This window comes from Protopterus annectens, chromosome 5.part1, assembly GCF_019279795.1.
Source record: "Protopterus annectens isolate FY-2018-M chromosome 5.part1, PAN1.0, whole genome shotgun sequence".
NCBI classification, from domain to species: domain Eukaryota; kingdom Metazoa; phylum Chordata; order Ceratodontiformes; family Protopteridae; genus Protopterus; species Protopterus annectens.
In genome coordinates this window covers 606,130,430-606,148,478 of record NC_056736.1, presented here as the reverse complement: position 1 = coordinate 606,148,478, position 18,049 = coordinate 606,130,430, and the positions used below count along the sequence as shown (strand labels likewise).

Sequence of the window (18,049 nt, the reverse complement as noted above, 5' to 3'; positions counted from 1 at the left end):
TTCTAACACCCAAGAAAGATATGAACAGTTCATCAGATTTCCTGAAAGATTTTGCCCTACCCAGCTAAAAACGCAACTGTCTATGAACATCAAGTAGATGCAGTGTGTAATCGCCGTTGTTTAGAAAATTATATAAGATCCGACAATTCTAAAGCATAGATTGGATAGGAAAAGGAATTAAAGGACAGAAGGGGAAATGTCTGCACACGGATCCAGAAGGGGACAGAGCTGGCAAAACCTCCATCTGGATCTGGATCTTGAGAAACTGTCTCAATCTATCTACCTCATGCTCGGACAAGCTCTGGAAAGACCTGAAAGAAGAGGGTGCCAATGGTGGTCTGGACACACTTTTGGGAGAGGCTTTAAAACAAGCTTGTTCCTATGGTCTGGCAGCACCTGTAGATTAAAGACTTCACAAGAATTTTCCAGGTGTGCTGGGCCTAGACAGTAAATGCACTCTTGTGCCCACAGAAGTGCATTTCTTAAAGCCCAATGGTTTATCAGACTTCTCAACCATGATAAGCTAACAAGGAACACACCTACCTACTTAAGAGAAGAGGGAAAGGAGAAGAAGCAAAGGACTGTACAGAAGAATGCACAGGAAAGTCTTTTTTATATAAATTTAAGAGCCAAGAGGTAAAAAGGGAGAAGAGGATAGTAAAAAGTCAAGGAAAACACGGCTCAAGGTCGACTTACCGTTTTACACACACACAACAAAAAACAAAAAAAAAACTTTTACGGGAGCTCAGAACCTCAATGCTTTTCAGACAAGTGGCAAAAGAGATCTGAGGTAATCCGGGGGGATGGGGCATTATGGGATGGAGAGGAGGAGCTTGAGCTTCAGATCTTAAGCTTGTAAAGCAAACAATCAGATCTGAGACCCACAGGTTGAGGGACGAATGAAAATGGCATCAGATCTGTAATTTTCTGTATAAAGGAATAAATACAGAAACACCACACAGTCTTACTGTCTCAATTGATTTATGACAGGAACCTCTTTAATGGGACCTCTGATGGTTTCACTTTTGCTGCCATTCAGAAGTTGGTGATTTCTTTATGAAATTCTATACTCGGGTATGTGCCCAATGCTATTCCAAAGCAAGATGCGATGACATTTATCAGGTACACAAGCAAACTCATCTTCACATCATGCCAGATCACACCAAAGATACCAGTGGGCCCCCTGATATTGTGGCATCAGCAATGTTAACAAGTAAAACAAGCTCCTCAGACTCAAGCTGGATGAAAGACCTTAGACCCCAGCCAATCAAAGAGGATGGAGCTGGCATCTCAGACCATTTCCCCAAAGCAAGAACCAGAGGTGCCTCCTCTAACATTTTTTGCCTTCCCTTCCTAAGGCAAAGGACTAAAACAACCTCAAGACTTCATCAACTAAGAACAAGCTCAGCAACTCCACAATAAAGAAATCTACTTCTGAAATTAATTAATATCCAGAAAGATTAGATCTACACCAGCATTCCAAGATTTGGTCCATACGGTAATGCTCTAGCATATGCCTTGCTCTGTGGAATACCCTCAACCTAGTGCCCAGTTGAGTTCTCAGCTGCTGCCATCTTTTCAGTCATGACACAGATCAACAGCTTTTCCCTGTGACAGTGTGTGTGTCACTTTTGGATCTCTGGTACTTGCTGCAGTGCCTCAGGTCAACCTTCTCAACCAAAAGGTACACAGGATATACGCGCAAATCTTGACTGGAGTCCTGATGGCCAACTGACATTAAGCTGGTTTGTAAAACATGCAAACATAAGAACCTCACTAATGTTAGCCAAGAACATGATCCAGATTGTGTGGCAAAAGAAAAATAGACTCTGGGAATGACTGCCCCCATATATCTGGAATCTGACATAAAATTATGCACTTCATAGTCTGCAGAATGACTGTGCCTCAAAGCTAAACATTCAGGATGAAAGTACAAGTTCAAGTACATAAGTTTACTTCATTTTTAACTACAAGCAAGAAGAGTTACCAAAATGTTATCAACAATAAATATGAATAAGACTAGAACTGGGATTCATAAAAAACGACTCCGTGTACCTTGCACTACTTGTTCAAAATCAGGCCAAGGACACCATCAGAGTGGATGCTGCACGATGTAACAATAAATCAAACTGTTCCTGGCAGCAAAGCAGAAGCTTCCACTGAGCATTTTTGCTGGTTCTGCTGACTGACATGCCTAGCAAGGCTCATGGTGTATAATTTTGTAGAAATGGTACACATATAACCACCCACCTCCCCTGCATCTGCAATGTAAACTCACTTCTCAGTAGAATAATTGTCCAGGTCAAAAGCAACTGGTTCCCTTCAACTTCTCCTCCCTCCTTCAAAATGTAAACAACTGTATGTATTAATAACTGTCCTGCTTGCCAGCACCAGAAACCTTTTTGTTAATAATGAATAAATTAATGTCCAAAACAGGGCTCCAACCCCCACTCCCTAGGCTCTGCAAAAATGACAAATATGAATTTGCCTTCAATAGATCAACCCTGACCTGTACCGATTGGCTAGACAGAGGGACCGAGCTAGGAAAGATGTGCAGCAGGTAAAGGTGATAAAGGATAATGAGGGAATCATACTCACAAGCGAGGAGAGTGTGTTGAGCAGATGGAAAGAGTACTTTGAGGGACTGATGAATGAAGAGAATGAGAGAAGGTTGGATGATGTGGGGATAGTGAATCATGAAGTGCAATGGATTAGCAAGGAGGAAGTAAGAATAGCTATGAAGAGGATGAAGAAAGTACAGTTGTGTACACTTACCATAAATGTAGATGTTCGAGTGTATTCACTGTTGCAGTCATTACATTTGGGGTAATCTGCTGGCAGGTTGCACTCAGTCGGCCTGAATTCCAAAGTCTTGGGTCCTGTGTTGGTGCTGTCTCCTCTTCCATGACGTCAGGTCGTCAGGGGTATAAAACAGGCAGCCGATGCCATTTTCTTTAGTTTTTCTTGCCCCAGATGTCAGGTGCCCCCAAAAAGGTAGCAAAAATATATAAATATATATATATATATATATATATATATATATATATATATATATATATATATATATATATATACACACACACACACATGCATCAATATAAACTTTACCTTCATCTACAAGCAAATATACCACATAGGTGGTGGGTGGGTAACCTGGACTGTAACAGTGAATACACTCAAACATCTACATTTATGGTAAGTGTACACAACTGTACTATGTTCTTCGTGGTTTCACTGTTGCAGTCATTACATTTGGGTAGAATCACAAAGCTATGGTTGGGAGGCTGGAGCTAAACAGCATTAGGTGCGGCTATAAGGCCCTGCAGAACTGCAGTGGCAAAGCCTGCCCTGGACTTAGAGTAGACAGGCAAATGATAATGCTTTGTAAAGGTGTGAACAGAACTCCAAGTAGCAGCCTCTATAATGTCTTTTGTTGGTACTCCTCTGAGAAAGGCTGCTGAAGTAGCTGCAGCTCTGGTGGAATGAGACCTAATGCCCTTGGGCACAGGTTTACCATCGTGTAAGTAGCAGAAATGGATGCAGTGGCTTATCCACTTTGAAACTGCCTGCTTTGAAATAGCCTTTCCTTCTGATCCTGCAGCGTATGTCACTAGTAATTGCTCAGTTTTTCTTAGAGCTTTAGTCCAGCTCAAGTAGAATCTTAGCTGTCTGTGTAGGTCCAAGGAATGCAGAATTCTCTCCCCCTTGTTCTGTGGATTTGGATAAAAAGTTGGCAGATGAATTGTTTGGCTAAAGAGCCACACTGGAAACCACCTTAGGCATAAAAGTAGGATTTGTTCTCAGAGACACCCTGTCTGGGTAAAATATGATAAAAGGCTCTACAGCCATGAGGGCCTGTAGCTCTGAAACTCTTCTTGCTGAAGTAATTGCTAGTAGCAGAGCTGTTTTCCATGATAAGAACTTTATATCGGCGGTAGCAGCTGGTTCAAATGGAGGCAGAGTGAGCTTTTCCAATACATAACTGAGGTCCCATGCAGGTAATGGTGATCTTATAGGAGGCCTTAAATGTTTGGCTCCTCTAAGATACTGCTTTAGTAAAAGATGAGAAAAGATTGGTGGCTCTGTATTGTAATGAACCGAAATGGCAGAGGCATGGATTTCAATTGAAGATAAAGATAGGCCTTTGTCAAGCATCTCAGTTAAGTATTGCAATATCTGAGGAATATTTGGTTCTGCTGTATCAGTTCCTTGTGCTTGATTCCAAGCACAGAATCTCTTCCATTTATCAGCATAAGATTTTCTAGTACTAGGCCTTCTGGCTTCCAAAATGACATCCATCACAGTTTTACTGAGAGGAGTTGTTTGTATAACTACATGATCAGCCATGCTGCCAGGTTCAGTGTCTGGAGTTGATTGTGCAAGATCTGATTGTTTTTCTGGGACAGTAGTTGTGGTCTTTGAGGTAAGGTCCAAGCTGGGTATTGAGACAAGTTCCTTAGGACTGGGTACCAGTATTGGCGGGGCCAGTCCAGGGCAATTAGTATCATCTTTGGTTTCTCTTATCTGACTTTTAGGAGGACCGAGGGAAGAAGAGGCAGAGGAGGAAAGGCGTAAACTGATAGGTTTTTCCAACTGAAGGATAGGGCGTCCCCTTTCCATGCTTGTCTGTGATAAGTCCTTGTACAGATTCTTTTCAATTGATAACGTTGAGGAGAGGCAAACAGATCTATGTCTGGGCTCCCCCATTTCTCTGTTATCATGCTGAAGACTTGTGGATTTAGTTTCCATTCGTGAGGGTCCATAAGGTTTCTGCTTAAATCGTCTGCCAGAGTATTTTGCTTTCCTGGCAGGAATTGAGCCTGGAGATGTATTTGGTAGGTCAAAGCTGTGTCCCACAGTGCCATGGCTAATCTGCAAAGGGAGTATGAGTGTGTGCCCCCTTGCTTGTTTATATACCACATGACTGTTGTCCGTCTTTATCAGTAGTTGTCCTGGATGAAGTAAGTCCTTGAAGGCTATTAGGGCATTTTTAACAGCTAGCATCTCTTTCTGGTTGATATGTAGATGCATTTGTTTTGGGGTCCATATGCCCTGAATGCATCTTCCTGCCATGTGGGCCCCCCCCAGGCATAATCTGATGAGTCTGTTGTTGAGGTTTGGCTGGCAGGGGGTAGCGTGAAGGCCCGTCCCATGTTTTGGTGACATGCCTTTGCCCACCATAGAAACTCCAGTTGTAGGCAGGGTATGAGAGTAATTGTTTCCAGACTCTGAAGTTTCCTCATATTCAGTCTCGCATATGGAATCAGTAGGATGCAGGATTCCATGAAGCCCAAAGCCTGCAGAATTTGTCTTGCAGATAACTGGGTTTTTGTCGCCATTAGTATGAAGTAAGTAGTCAGTTGCCTTTGCTTGCCTGGCGTGAGGTAAGCCATCTGGGCAGTTGTATTCAAGCTTGCACCCAGGAATGTTGTCTTTTGAGAGGGTACCAAGTTGTGATTTCTTTTTGTTTATTGTGTATCCTAGGCATGTTAGAAGCCTTTTCACAAACGCCAGGTGTTGAAGAAGAATGTCCTTGCCCTCTGCTTGAATGAGACAGTCGTCCAAGTAAGAATACATTTGTATACTTTTTTGTCTGCAAAATGCAATTACTGGTGCCAGACACTTTGTGAAGACCCTGGGCGCAGTAGATAAGCCAAAGGGCAGTGCAGAGAATTGGTAATGCATTAAGCCAGCCTTGAATCTGAGGTATCTTCTGCACAGTTGTCTTACTGGGACATGCAGGTATGCCTCTTTTAGGTCTAATGTCACCAGCCAAGCATTCTTGCCCAGCATGGGCAGAAGCTGCTGCAAAGTCAGCATTTTGAACTTTGGAATGTCCAGGTATGTGTTCAAAATTGATAAATCCAGTATTGGCCGCCAGGCCTTGTCCTTTCTGGGTACCAAGAACAGTCTTGAGTAAAAACCTTGTCCAATTCCTGTTCTGGTACTGACTGAATGGCCCCCATATCCATGAGGGACGTAACCTGTTTCTGTGCCTCTGCCCATTGATTTTTGGGCAGATCTGGCCAACCATTTGCCACTGGCAGAGTGTTGAAATGGAATCTGTATCCCTGTGATACTATGTTTAGTACCCACTTGTCCTGAGTTATTAACTGCCAATTTTGTGCAAAAAGTGCTAATTTTCCCGCTAAGGGTGCTGCCAAAAGATAAGTGCTTGGTGTAGGCAGAGGGAAGTAATTGGGACTGTTTTCTGTAGGTTTGCGCTTTATCTCCTCCATATTTGACCAGTATGAATCTTGCGCCTGGTATCTGGAACCCTTAGGGCATCTGGATTTGTCCCTTTGATCTCCATCTGACCCAGGAAAGGACCAATTCTTTGTAGGCCAGTGTCTACTGAATCTTGGTGGCTGTACTTGTAAGAAGTCTTTAACAGTTTGCATAGACTTAGCTTTGTCTTCCATTTTCTTTAAAACCTTTTCTGCCTTAATACCAGAGTATCATGCTGTAAAGGTGCATCTAGCAATTTAGCTTTAACACGCTCAGGCAAGTTTTGTTCCTTAACCAGGCATGCCTCCTAATCACAGATCCAGTAACTGCGGCCCTGCAGGAGGCCTCTAAGGGGCCAAAACCACATTGCAAAGTATGCTTTTCAACCTGTTCAGCTGCATGCAATAATTCCTGCAATTCGTTATTTTCTGCACATTCAGAAATCAACATCATTTTCTGTTTCAGCAATCCCATAACATGTTGTTGATACTTAAGCATATGATATTGACAGTTTAAGGCTCTGATTGCCAAGGTTGCTGATGTATAAACCTTTTTCCCCATCTGTCCAGTGCCCTTGAATCTGTCAGAGGGGGTAGGATTTTTGGCTGTTGTGGCCTTAACTCCCTTTGGACACTGTGAAATAGTTTCAGGATCAGCAGCAGGGTTTCTAAATAAAAATGTATGTGAGTCAGGGACCCTGTAATATCTGTCAGGTTTACTGGGAGCCGGAGGTAAGGAGTCAGGGGTTAATCTTGAGGCCGAAAACACATCCACAATGTCTAAAACAGGGGGAATGGCTAAAGGCCTGTGCTGAGGGAGGAGAAGGAAATCCCTGAGCCTCTTTTTTGATTCTGAGAAATCTTGACTCTCCCAGTGAAAATGCTCCCTCAATGTATGCAAGGTTTCCCCAAATGAATAATCCCCCAGAGGAGAAGCAGATGATATAGACTCCTCTGCATCAGAATCCTCATAGAGAGGTATAGATAATTCCTGATCAGAAGAGGAATCAGAAGAAATAGAAACCTGATCTGAAGATTCATAATCAGTGTGTTGCCTAGGCCTCTTATCTGGAGGGGGATGGGTACCCCTGATCAAGGTAATGAGGTCTTCAGCCATTTTGATCATCGGTTTTTTAGGCACAGAGGCCTGTGCACGTGGCTCATGCGTCAGTTTTTTAGTTTTAGAAGTTGCTTTTGTCTTTGGCTATGCAGCTGTCGTCGGTTTGATATACAAATGTTGATGTCTGAATACACCCTCAGAAGCCAGTGCCTGCTCAGCGGCTCTGGACCCATCCGAGGGAGATACATCCGTCGGTCCAATACCTTGAGTATCTTGCGGCATGCCGGACTCCTCATGGGTGTCGGTAGAGACCTGTGACTCGAAGGTAGCGGGTATCAGGGGCTGCGAAAGCGCCTCACTGAGTACCGGCGAACCGGCGACTGGTTTAGAAGCTTCGTCGGTTTTGGATCTGGACTGCCTTTCGCTGTCCTTTTCTTTGCGTTTTTTATGTACTCCGGTAGTCGGACTGCTATCAGACGACATTTCTGGGTAGTTAAATCTGTTTCCAAAGAACTTTGAGGCAAAAACATACCGACGCTTAATAGTGCGTTGGTTAAATCTAGCACAAAACCAACAGCCAGGCACGTTGTGATCAGGGCCTAGGCAAAGGATACAGTATAAATGGAAATCCTTATGAGGTATTTGCTTCCCACAAGTAATACAATTATTAACTTTTTCTGACATCAATATGGAGCAAGAAAAAAGTTTCCCCAACAGGGTGCTAAGCTTTAGTGAAGACTTCGGTTCTGAAACTCAAACTCGAATATTTCAGTAGTCAGCCGACCAGCACTTGCGAAATGCTTCTGCTTCGGGCACCGCACAGCAAGAAAGACTAAAGAAAATGGCGTCGGCTGCATGTTTTATACCCCTGACGTCATGGAAGAGGAGACAGCAACCGATGCAGGACCCAAGACTTTGGAATTCAGGCCGACTGAGGGCAACCTGCCAGCAGATTACCCCAAATGTAATGACTGTAACAGTGAAACACGAAGACCATCGGAAAAGGCTGTTGGCCCAGATGACATACCTGTGGAAGCATGGACATGTTTAGGTGAAATGGCAGCTGAGTTTCTAACCAGACTGTTTAATGAAATCTTGGAAAGTGAGAGGATGCCTGAGGAATGGAGAAAAAGTGTTTTGGTACCTATTTTTAAGAATAATGGTGATGTGCAGAGCTGTAGTAACTACAGAGGGATTAAATTGATTAGTCACATCATGAAGTTATGGGAAAGAGTAGTGGAAGCTAGGTTAAGAAGGGATGTGATGATTAGTGATCAGCAGTATGGTTTCATGCCGGGAAAGAGCACTACAGATGCGATGTTTGCTATGAGAGTGCTGATGGAGAAGTACAGAGAAGGTCAGAAGGAGTAGTATTGTGTTTTTGTAGACTTCAAGAAAGCATATGACAGGGTGCCTAGAGAGGAGTTGTGGTATTGTATGAGGAAGTCGGGAGTGTCAGAGAAGTATGTAAATGTGGTACAGGATATGTATGAGGGTAGTGGGACAGCGGTGAGGTCTGCGGTGGGAGTGATGGATGCGTTTAAGGTGGAGGTGGGATTACATCAAGGATCAGCTCTGAGCCCTTTCTTATTTGCAATGGTGATGGACAGGTTGACAGACGAGAACAGACAGGAGTCCCCGTGGACTATGATGTTTGCAAATGACATTGTGATCTGTAGTGAGAGTAGGGAACAGGTGGAGGAGACCCAGGAGAGATGGGGATATGCTCTAAAGAGAAGAGGAATGATGGTCAGCAGGACTAAGACAAAATATATGTGTGTGAATGAAAGGGAGGATAGAGGAGTAGAGGTGGCGAAGGTGAATGAGTTTAAATACTTGGGATCAATAGTTCAGAGTAATGCTGAGTGTGGAAGAGAGGTGAAGAAGAGAGTACAGGCAGGATGGAGTGTGTGGAGAAGAGTGTCAGGAGTGATTTGTGACAGACTAGTACCAGTAAGAGTGAAAGGGAAGGTCTACAAGAAGGTAGTGACACCAGGTATTTTACATGGGTTTGAGACAGTGGCATTGGCAAAAAGGCAGGAGTAAGAGCTGGATGTGGCAGAGTTAAAGATGTTAAGATTTGCACTGGGTGTGACGAGGGTGGACAGGATTAGGAATAAGTATATTAGAGGGTCAGCCCAGGTTGGAAGGTTTGAAGACAAAGCCAGAGAGGCAAGATTACGTTGGTTTGGACATGTGCTGAGGTCGGATGCTGAGTATATTGGGGAAAAAGATGCTAAGGATGAAGCTACCAGGTAACAGGAAAAGAGTAAGGCCTAAGATAAGGTTTATGGATGTGGTGAGAGAGGACATGCAGGTGGTTGGTGTGACACAGCAAGATGCAGAGGACAGGAAGAAATGGAAACAGATGATCCGCTGTGGCGACCCCTAACGGGAACAGCCGAAAGAAGATGATTGATATATATATATATATATATATATATATATATATATATCAATATATAAATGCTTGTGTTTGGGTAGACCTCTCAGCAATAGAATGACTTCTATATTTACTGCAAACAATTTGATAAGTAATATCCTCACTCTGTTACTATGAGTAGGTATATGCTGACCATTTCCATCCCCAGTCTGTTACTTGCATAGAAAGCAGATCTAGTTACTGTAGTGTCTGTGCAGCTGCACTGTAATATAGTTACTTAGCAACAGACAGCTCTACCTCTTACTATTCTGGACCTACATTTTAAAGGTCCTCTGCTTATGATCTCCTTACCACCTACATGTAGTGAAACTATTTGTCAAGGCTTTCCCACAACCTAGTTCTTAGTTAAAGTGCTTGTGTCCATGACTGCTCCCATCTCTATATTTAGTTTAATGAAAGCATAACAGGAACTGCCCCCTTCAACCAAAACATCTGCTGCCACGCAAAGTATTGCTTAGATTTATAAACTGATATCTGACAAAGAAAAAAAAAAAAACTCAACAAAGCATGGTATGCTCTTTGAAAAGCAGGTAAAGCACAACTGAGGTAACAGTAACTTGTTACATGACCTACATCTCGCACTAGATCTATGTTTTTTAATACCAGCAGTAAAGCTTACCACAATATGGAATAATACATTTTTTTACCATATTCTTAAATATATCAAAATAAGTTTCTAGCACTAAACTAGTCTGTATCACTATTGACAATTTCTCAAAATTTGACTTACATATTCAACAAGGTATCAAAAAAATCACCAGCAGCTGGGTCTCGTACACAGAGTCAAACACTATCTCAGTGAAAATAGCAGACATCCCTCACCTCCTCTTATCTTCTTCCCACACTCTTATATGCTCTCACCACCCTCCAGGTCACCGAAAAGCTTACTCTTATCATTACTACATTGCCTTTAAGCACCTCAACTGGCTAGAGCTACCCTACAGCCTTACTTGCTCTCAACTATAAGCAGCACACAGTGTAGTGCAATGTTCTGAATGCTACAAAGGTACATCCCCAGTTGACAACTCCATCTAGCGATAAACAATTTCTCATGGTTAAAAAATCCAGCAACATAGCTGGAGATGCTCTGAAGGCCTGAAACTCCACCCTACTCCGTATTAGCCTCAATGAAAACTCATATGCTTTCAGAACTAAACTAAAACTCCTCCTCAACTCTTGGATATGTGGCTGCTATACTCCAGGATAACATTACTGACTACCATTGCCACAATAACAAACACTGTACTTAAAATTCTGTTGAAAACCTCAGTACTGAAACTGTAGCATTGTTTAAACACTCCTACAAAGTGCTACTGTTAATATGCATTACGTTCAGGATCATTTCTGTAACACTATGTTGTGCTATTATGCTAAAATGTATACTGTTTTATGTATTATTACTATGTACATACAATGTCTTAGTATTTGCATAGAACGTAGAGTGTGTTGTTTACCTTTGTGTGTATGGAGTTTTTCTCCTTGGGCCTCTACTAAAAAGGGGCCTTGTGCTCAGATGGACTTTCCAGGTAAACAAACAAAAAAATGAATAAATACTTAGCTTCTCTTGTGCAACTCCATTAAACCTCACTGTGTCATGCATGAGGCAAAAGGATGAGTTTTTTTATGAACTGGAAGCTCCCATTCCAGTGGCTAGTGCAAAGCCCAATAAGTACAAACAGACATCTCACTGCATCTACTAAGCTCACTCTACAAAATGCAGGCCAGGAGAACAACATGCAGCATAATCAGTACATACAGTAACTACGGGTTCTTCCTCCTCCTCCTCTTCTTCCTCCATGTTCACCACTTCATCACGGGAGTAATCTTCATTGCTAGGTGGGCTAAAGGGAGATGTTTCAACATCTTCCTCAGAGTCTATGTCCTTTGCTGATGACTTACGGGCTCGCCCTTTTTGTCTGAAAATGTAAAGCATGCATATTTACTAATTTTAACTTAAACCAGAAAGGCAGACAGCAAAAAAAAAAAAAAAAAGATAACATTTTGGGACAGGCTGTGCTAAAGTGCCAACGGGACAAAAGGGAATAAACAGTTATCAACTGCTGCCTTTTATTAGGGGTACACAAACATGAATACTCATTTTAAACACTATAAATGCATTATTAAAATTATAATTGTCATTGCAATACTACAATATTTCTACTTTCAATACAAAAACTTATTTTGAGCATAGCAAGTGAGACTAATAATTAAATCATCCTGAATGATAAACACCTTAAAAGGGCAATGCAAGGACAAAAGAAGACTGTCCAAACTGTTTATCATAATATAACACGGTAGAATTACTGCATTATTTACTACAGTACTAAACCCACTATAGAAAAAAAAATTCTGAGCAACAAACAGAATATAGTTATGGTGTTTACGTCACAGACACAAGGTTTCTCACCCTTGCAAGAAAATTGTTTAGCCTTAGAATGGCCTACGAACCTACACTATTTGTTGAGGGTTGGTATAATGGTTAAAGGTACAAGGTGTCATTCTCACCCTTGGGAAGCATGGCTAGGCTTAAATAGGCTCCCCTGGGGTCATTAGCCTCAACTCAACTATGAAAAATCAACTATGAACCATTAACCTATATAATGAATGAAGTGATTAATTCAAAGGGGATGAAGGAGAAAGGGCACTGCTAAGAGAAAGCAATTAGGAGCATGCACAAGTGGTAAAAATAAGCAAGTTTCTAAAAAAAAAAAAAGTCAACTAGTAAGACTGCTGTCTCATGTAAGAACCTATGTCTGCGCTGGACTACACGTCCAAGCTGTAATGTTTGGCAAAAGTATTACAAGCAGCCCAGGCCACAGAGATCATGTAATAAAGTCATCCTACAGCAACTGGCAACTCCAAGTTAGAGGGGTCTTAACCGCCTCTGCTAATGATATTTTTCTGGTACTGAACAACGTTTAGAAATGCACACACTACATCGAGAAGACAATGCTTTGCAGCAGACCTTCCAAGGAAGTCTATTAAAAGACACAATGTTTATTTTTCTTTACAATGTCTTTACTTGTCAGAAAGCAGTACTACGACTCCCTTATGGACGTCTACCTTATTCAGTAAGTTTTCGTCCAGTTTAGATTTGAATGGAAAACACATCAGAAAATTAATGAACTGGTTAAAGGTGAATGTTGAAATCAACTTTGACACAAACTATGGTTAATTTTTATAGTTATTCCAGCTTAATGGATAATCATACACAGTTTTTCATGGACTACAAAACCTGAAGCTCAGAAATCCTTCCAGAAAAAAGTAATCACCAAGAGAAACAAATTACTCTAAGAAAGAAAACAAGTCACATGCAAAAGCAGGTAAACAAACATTAAGAAAGCTCTTTAAGGCAAAATTTAAATTGTGTAAAAAAAAAAAAGCTTTTTAATTAGAGTTTTTAGATGGATCAAAACTACAGAGTCAATTTTTACACATCTAAATGTGCCTATAGTCACCCCTGAAGGAAAAAAAAAAACACGAAAGACAGAAGGCTGAAAATTAAACTTTGATGGTCAAATACTTCAGCCATTGTTGTGGTCTTGAACAAATGCTAGTTCAACACCAAAATTAAGTTCACATGAATAAAGGTTTAAGACTTTTAATCCTACTCAAATGGCAAATCTGTTCCGGGTTAACATATAAATAACTAGTAGTAACCTCCCTTGCCATAAGAAATTTGTTATAAAGTTTTGAACAATGACAATGTGTTGCGTCAGCAGCCAAGCATGAAGAAAAGATTTCTGGATTAAGAAGATTCAGAGATCTTTAGGTAAGCCGCTGGTGGACCACCATCAGAAGAGGTCAACAACACTGATGGAGAAGCAAAGGAACTTTTGGCCCTTTCACGAACTGCCTTCACCCTGTGATACATGGTCATATCACAAGCTTTGCAAATCTCACATTAGATTTTCAGATAATTTCACAAGCAGGGGAGGGGTTGGCATAATGGTTAAGGGCTTTACCTCACAAATACAAGGTAGAGAGCTTGATTCTAACATCTGGCTATAGGATAGGCTTGTAATAGTCTGCAGACTGACAGCCTAGTATTTACCTTTGAAACTACAAACCATACAAACTGTGCCAACCTCATACTGACAGGGTGTCAAAGGATCCCCAACATCTTGAAAGCAACAAATTTCTTGACAAAGAAAAACTTAGAAAAATGTGATGTATAAAAATACACACACACATACATACATACATATATACATACGGGTCTACCTGAAAACGCTGAAATTTCTAAACGCCGACGACAAGAACACCGACACCGGAAGATCGACAACGGAGAAGACCGACAGTTGAGAATCTCGACGCTGAGAACACCGACATGTTAAGGTAAGTGTGCGATAGGGACTGACGTTAGGGTCAGGATGTGGGTAAGGCAAGTGTGTGATAGTGACGGATGTTAGGGTAGGGTGCGGGTCAGGTAAGTGTGAGATAGTGACGGACTTTAGGTTTAGGGGTGGGTTAAGTGGGTTAGGGTGCGGGTAAGGTAAGTGTGCGATAGTGACAGAGTTAAGGGTTAGGGGCGGATTAAGTGAGTTAGGGTGCGGGTAAGGTAAGTGTGCGATAGTGGTGGACCTTAGGGTTAGGGTTTGGATTAAAGTTAGTGCATAGATAGTTGTGTATGTAAGGTTTAGTGAAGGTTTGTAAGGTTTTTGGTGTGCTTGTGTTGTGTGTGTGTTTTTTCGGGAAAGGTATTTGTTTTGTTGATTGTCAGGATTGTGGTTTGTCGGGCATGTGAAGTTTCGTGTTTTTGAACTTTTGTTTTTTCCCCCCGGTTTTGTCGTGTCAGTTATTTCGTTGTCGGTGTTTTGGCGTGTTGGTGTTATCAGGTAGACACACACACACACACACATATATATATATATATATATATATATATATATATATATATATATATATATGCGCTAAGAAACAAAGAACACACAAAATAATTAAAAATCAAATTTTTGAAATGAACTGAAAAATAGATGGAATTCAACAAACTGCTCGTAAAACAAATAAGCTCAAGTAAGAAAAGAAATTAGGTATGGAAAGTCTGCCACTCCCCTTTAAAGCGAGAGAGTTCATTCATCTTAAAACACAGAAAGATATAGACGTGTACTTGATGCAGAACTGAAGAATTTGCCACACAAGTCCGTTTTATGACAGCAGTGCCATGATGACCTAAATCAAAAAGGAATAATTATTCAGTTTACTTTACATGGTAATATATGCTATACATTCCAGAATCTGTCAATATTAAGGGACTCAATTGGGTGGTTTCTTCCCACTCAGTCACAGGTACATATATGATTGCAAACTGAAGTCATTTAGACGTTTATACACATGGAGACTTTGCCTCGATGAAAAGCTCAAAAAGGCCATCACATCATATAACGTACACAATCCAAAAGCTTAGAAGGTGCTGAAAAGTTTTTATGAACAGCATTTTTCATAAAAGGGCTTTATACAGATAAAGCTGGCAGGCTCAAACAGAACAAATGAGAATCCAGAAGAAAATTCAGATCTAAAGCTGGGAAAAGATCTGGTATGTACACTCACTGCATATCAAATGATATGCAAGAAGGCCCTCTTGTAATCTGCCACTTACGGGTTTTCCACTTTTTTCTTTTTCTTTTTTTTTGAAGGGGTACTTTTTTTTTTTTGCTCTTGGTAATTATCAAGCTTCCCTTGCCTGACTAAGGTGAGATCTCTAGTGCCAGCCTCTTTCTTCTAAGGGTAAACAGTGAGTAGTGGATGCAGGGTCTTCATCCTACTTGGGAAATCAGAGTTTGTTCAGTTGGCTCTACTAATTCCCCTTTCACGCATGCTTGCTAGTCCAAAGGATGAAGTAAACTTGGAGTACATAACGTGTCTACCACTTCTCTGAGAGATGTCCCTTCAAAAGCCATGACATCTTCAAAGCAAGCACCTTCAGGTCTGCTCTCTAGGCATATCTCTCTCATACCTCTGCCACCTCAGGTGGGTGGGGGTGGGAGGGGGAGACAAGCAGTTTCTACTTCAGTTACTGCTCTCTCTTGTCAAGTCAGCTCCATCACTGTTCAGGCTGTTAACAGAGTCAGTTAATGGGTCACTGTCATGGATTTATCCCTCTGTGTCATCAAGCTGGTGTTACAAGAGTCCACACTTGACAAATACTCTAACTTCTGTAGTGCAAATGCAAGCATCATAGATGAGGGCACATCATGATGTGACAGTTCAGGCTAGGATGGTGCATCTGGCCCTTGCAATCCTCAGTCCGAGACCAACAAACCAAACAAATATGCATGTAAAGGCATGGAAGGAGGATAGGAAGGCCATACAGTATAGAGGAAACTGGAGAGTGCAATAAAAATACAGTAACAAAGACCAGATTTCAGAGAAGCTGACACGTACACTTTTGGGAAGAATCTCATGAAGTACCTAGAAAACACTTAATGAGACACAAAGCAGAGAGACAGAATCAAAGAACTAGAGGCAAAAGGGATCAGAATGCGAACTTCTGAAGCACTTAAGTATCATAGATTATCCAACTCCTGGAATTAGAGTCAAAACAAAATGCAGTGAAGTGTGAACAGATTACACCGTGGCCATGGTAGAAATGTCCAAACATACTCATTTCTGCAACAGACAACAGAAGAAACTCTCTGGTGGAATGGCCTTTAACAGTACTGGTCAAAAAGCAGTTAATCACCTTCTCCCCACATAGTTCCTTTGTCTCCATGTCTGCTGATAATAAAGCCATTCCCCTGGTCAGACTCAATCTGAGTAACATACAGTGCCTAGAGAAGCTATCACACAAAACAGCAGTGAAGACAGTTTGTACCCTTGCTGGCACCACAGTAACTGAAGGCATTTTGTAAAGGTCCTAACACCACTTTGTAGTGGTGAATTAAGCAACTACAACACTGGAGGGACTTCACACAACTGCCCATACCAAGTGTGCATCTTCATGCCAGGCAGTAACGGTTATGGTTACTGGATTTGGTGGTCACAGGCCATGTCTTCCACGCCCTGATTAAACCTACTTTAAAAACAATTAGAAGTTTAAAGCACACTTCTAATTAAGGGCATTCAGTACAGTGACTACAATGTGCAAGTGCTAAATTACAAACCAGTCTTGTAGCACTGGAGGTTTGCAGTGTTATAGGACTGCTTCATAGGGTCATGGGTGATTACTATTCTAATGGCTCAAGAGCCCTTACAAGCCTAGCCAGTTTTACCCAGATTTTCTGTCCCTAGGGGAAAAATAGCAAGGGTCAGCGAGTGTGGTTTTGGCAATTTTACAGACTGCTTTAGTCCATAAGGGACATGGGGTGAGCCCCCAGGAGTGAATTTGCGATTTCACATCCATTGGTCCAGACTGTTTGAAGATAGTCCGGGAAGGGCTCTGCTTCACATCAACATGAAGCCTATTTCAGAGGTGGAGCAGTCTCTGGAGGACATATCTGTCACTCTGGCATGATCTATTCTGAGAGCGCTTTTAGATCCTTGGAGCAGGTAATGTTCATGCAGTTAGTTCTGCAAATATGCAACATTTCCGTCAAGGTTGGGTCAGAGACTGCCTAGTAGATCAGGCACAGATCACCCTCGGTAATCAGTAAGAAACTGAATATAGTGATAGGGCTTTTAATTGATCTGCATATCACATGTTGGTTACGTCCCTTTTTTTTTAGGTAAGAAACCTCTAAGAAAGCTCCAACTGTTGCAGGTGCCTGGAGAGGTACATGCCAAAGGATGTATTGTACTCGATTATTGGTGTGATGAGGGCAGAGTACAGTGGTACTATGACATCCTTAGATCTGGATGCCATGCCCTTACTTATAAAGCTGAGCCACACAGAAGAAATTTGTCAACACACCAAGGACACATGGCGGTCAAAATTCAGATTACTATCAGAGTACCTAAATCTCTCACCACTGGGTCCACTCAAGGGTGGTGCAGACTGCAGCTCTTGCAGTCTCAGTGCAGAACAAGAGTGGCACTTCAACTCATCATAGGCAAGCTTGAATGATGAAGTAAGTAAAACCAGTAACCTGTGATTATGGTTCTCCCAGCATGAGCAAATCTAAAGAAGACTCCTACATGCAGTCCCATGGAGGAGTCAAAATAGGTGTGCAGAACTGGGTTTTTGGGACACTCAAAAGGTACTTGAAGGATGAAGGACTAGTTGATGCTCAGCTGCCCTTCACACCCTATGAAAGGACTTCATGCTGTGATGGGAAGATCTACAGAGGTTGATGCAACTGGTGACAGTGTCATGAAGACATTCTTAGGCATTGAAAGAACTAATGAGACTGTACTATATTGGAATTAACTGGGAACAACTGA

The 18,049-nt window shown here is 41.7% G+C and overlaps 1 protein-coding gene across 2 annotated transcripts in view; it reads right to left on the bottom strand.

The window, feature by feature from the left end:
- Window positions 1-18,049, bottom strand: part of PDS5B (PDS5 cohesin associated factor B) — a 3,703,643-nt gene that overhangs the window by 55,751 nt on the left and 3,629,843 nt on the right. For both annotated transcript variants that reach the window (XM_044073218.1, XM_044073219.1), the window contains exon 34: window positions 11,487-11,646. In XM_044073218.1, the coding sequence (XP_043929153.1) occupies window positions 11,487-11,646 (160 nt within the window). The remainder of the gene's footprint in view (window positions 1-11,486; window positions 11,647-18,049) is intronic.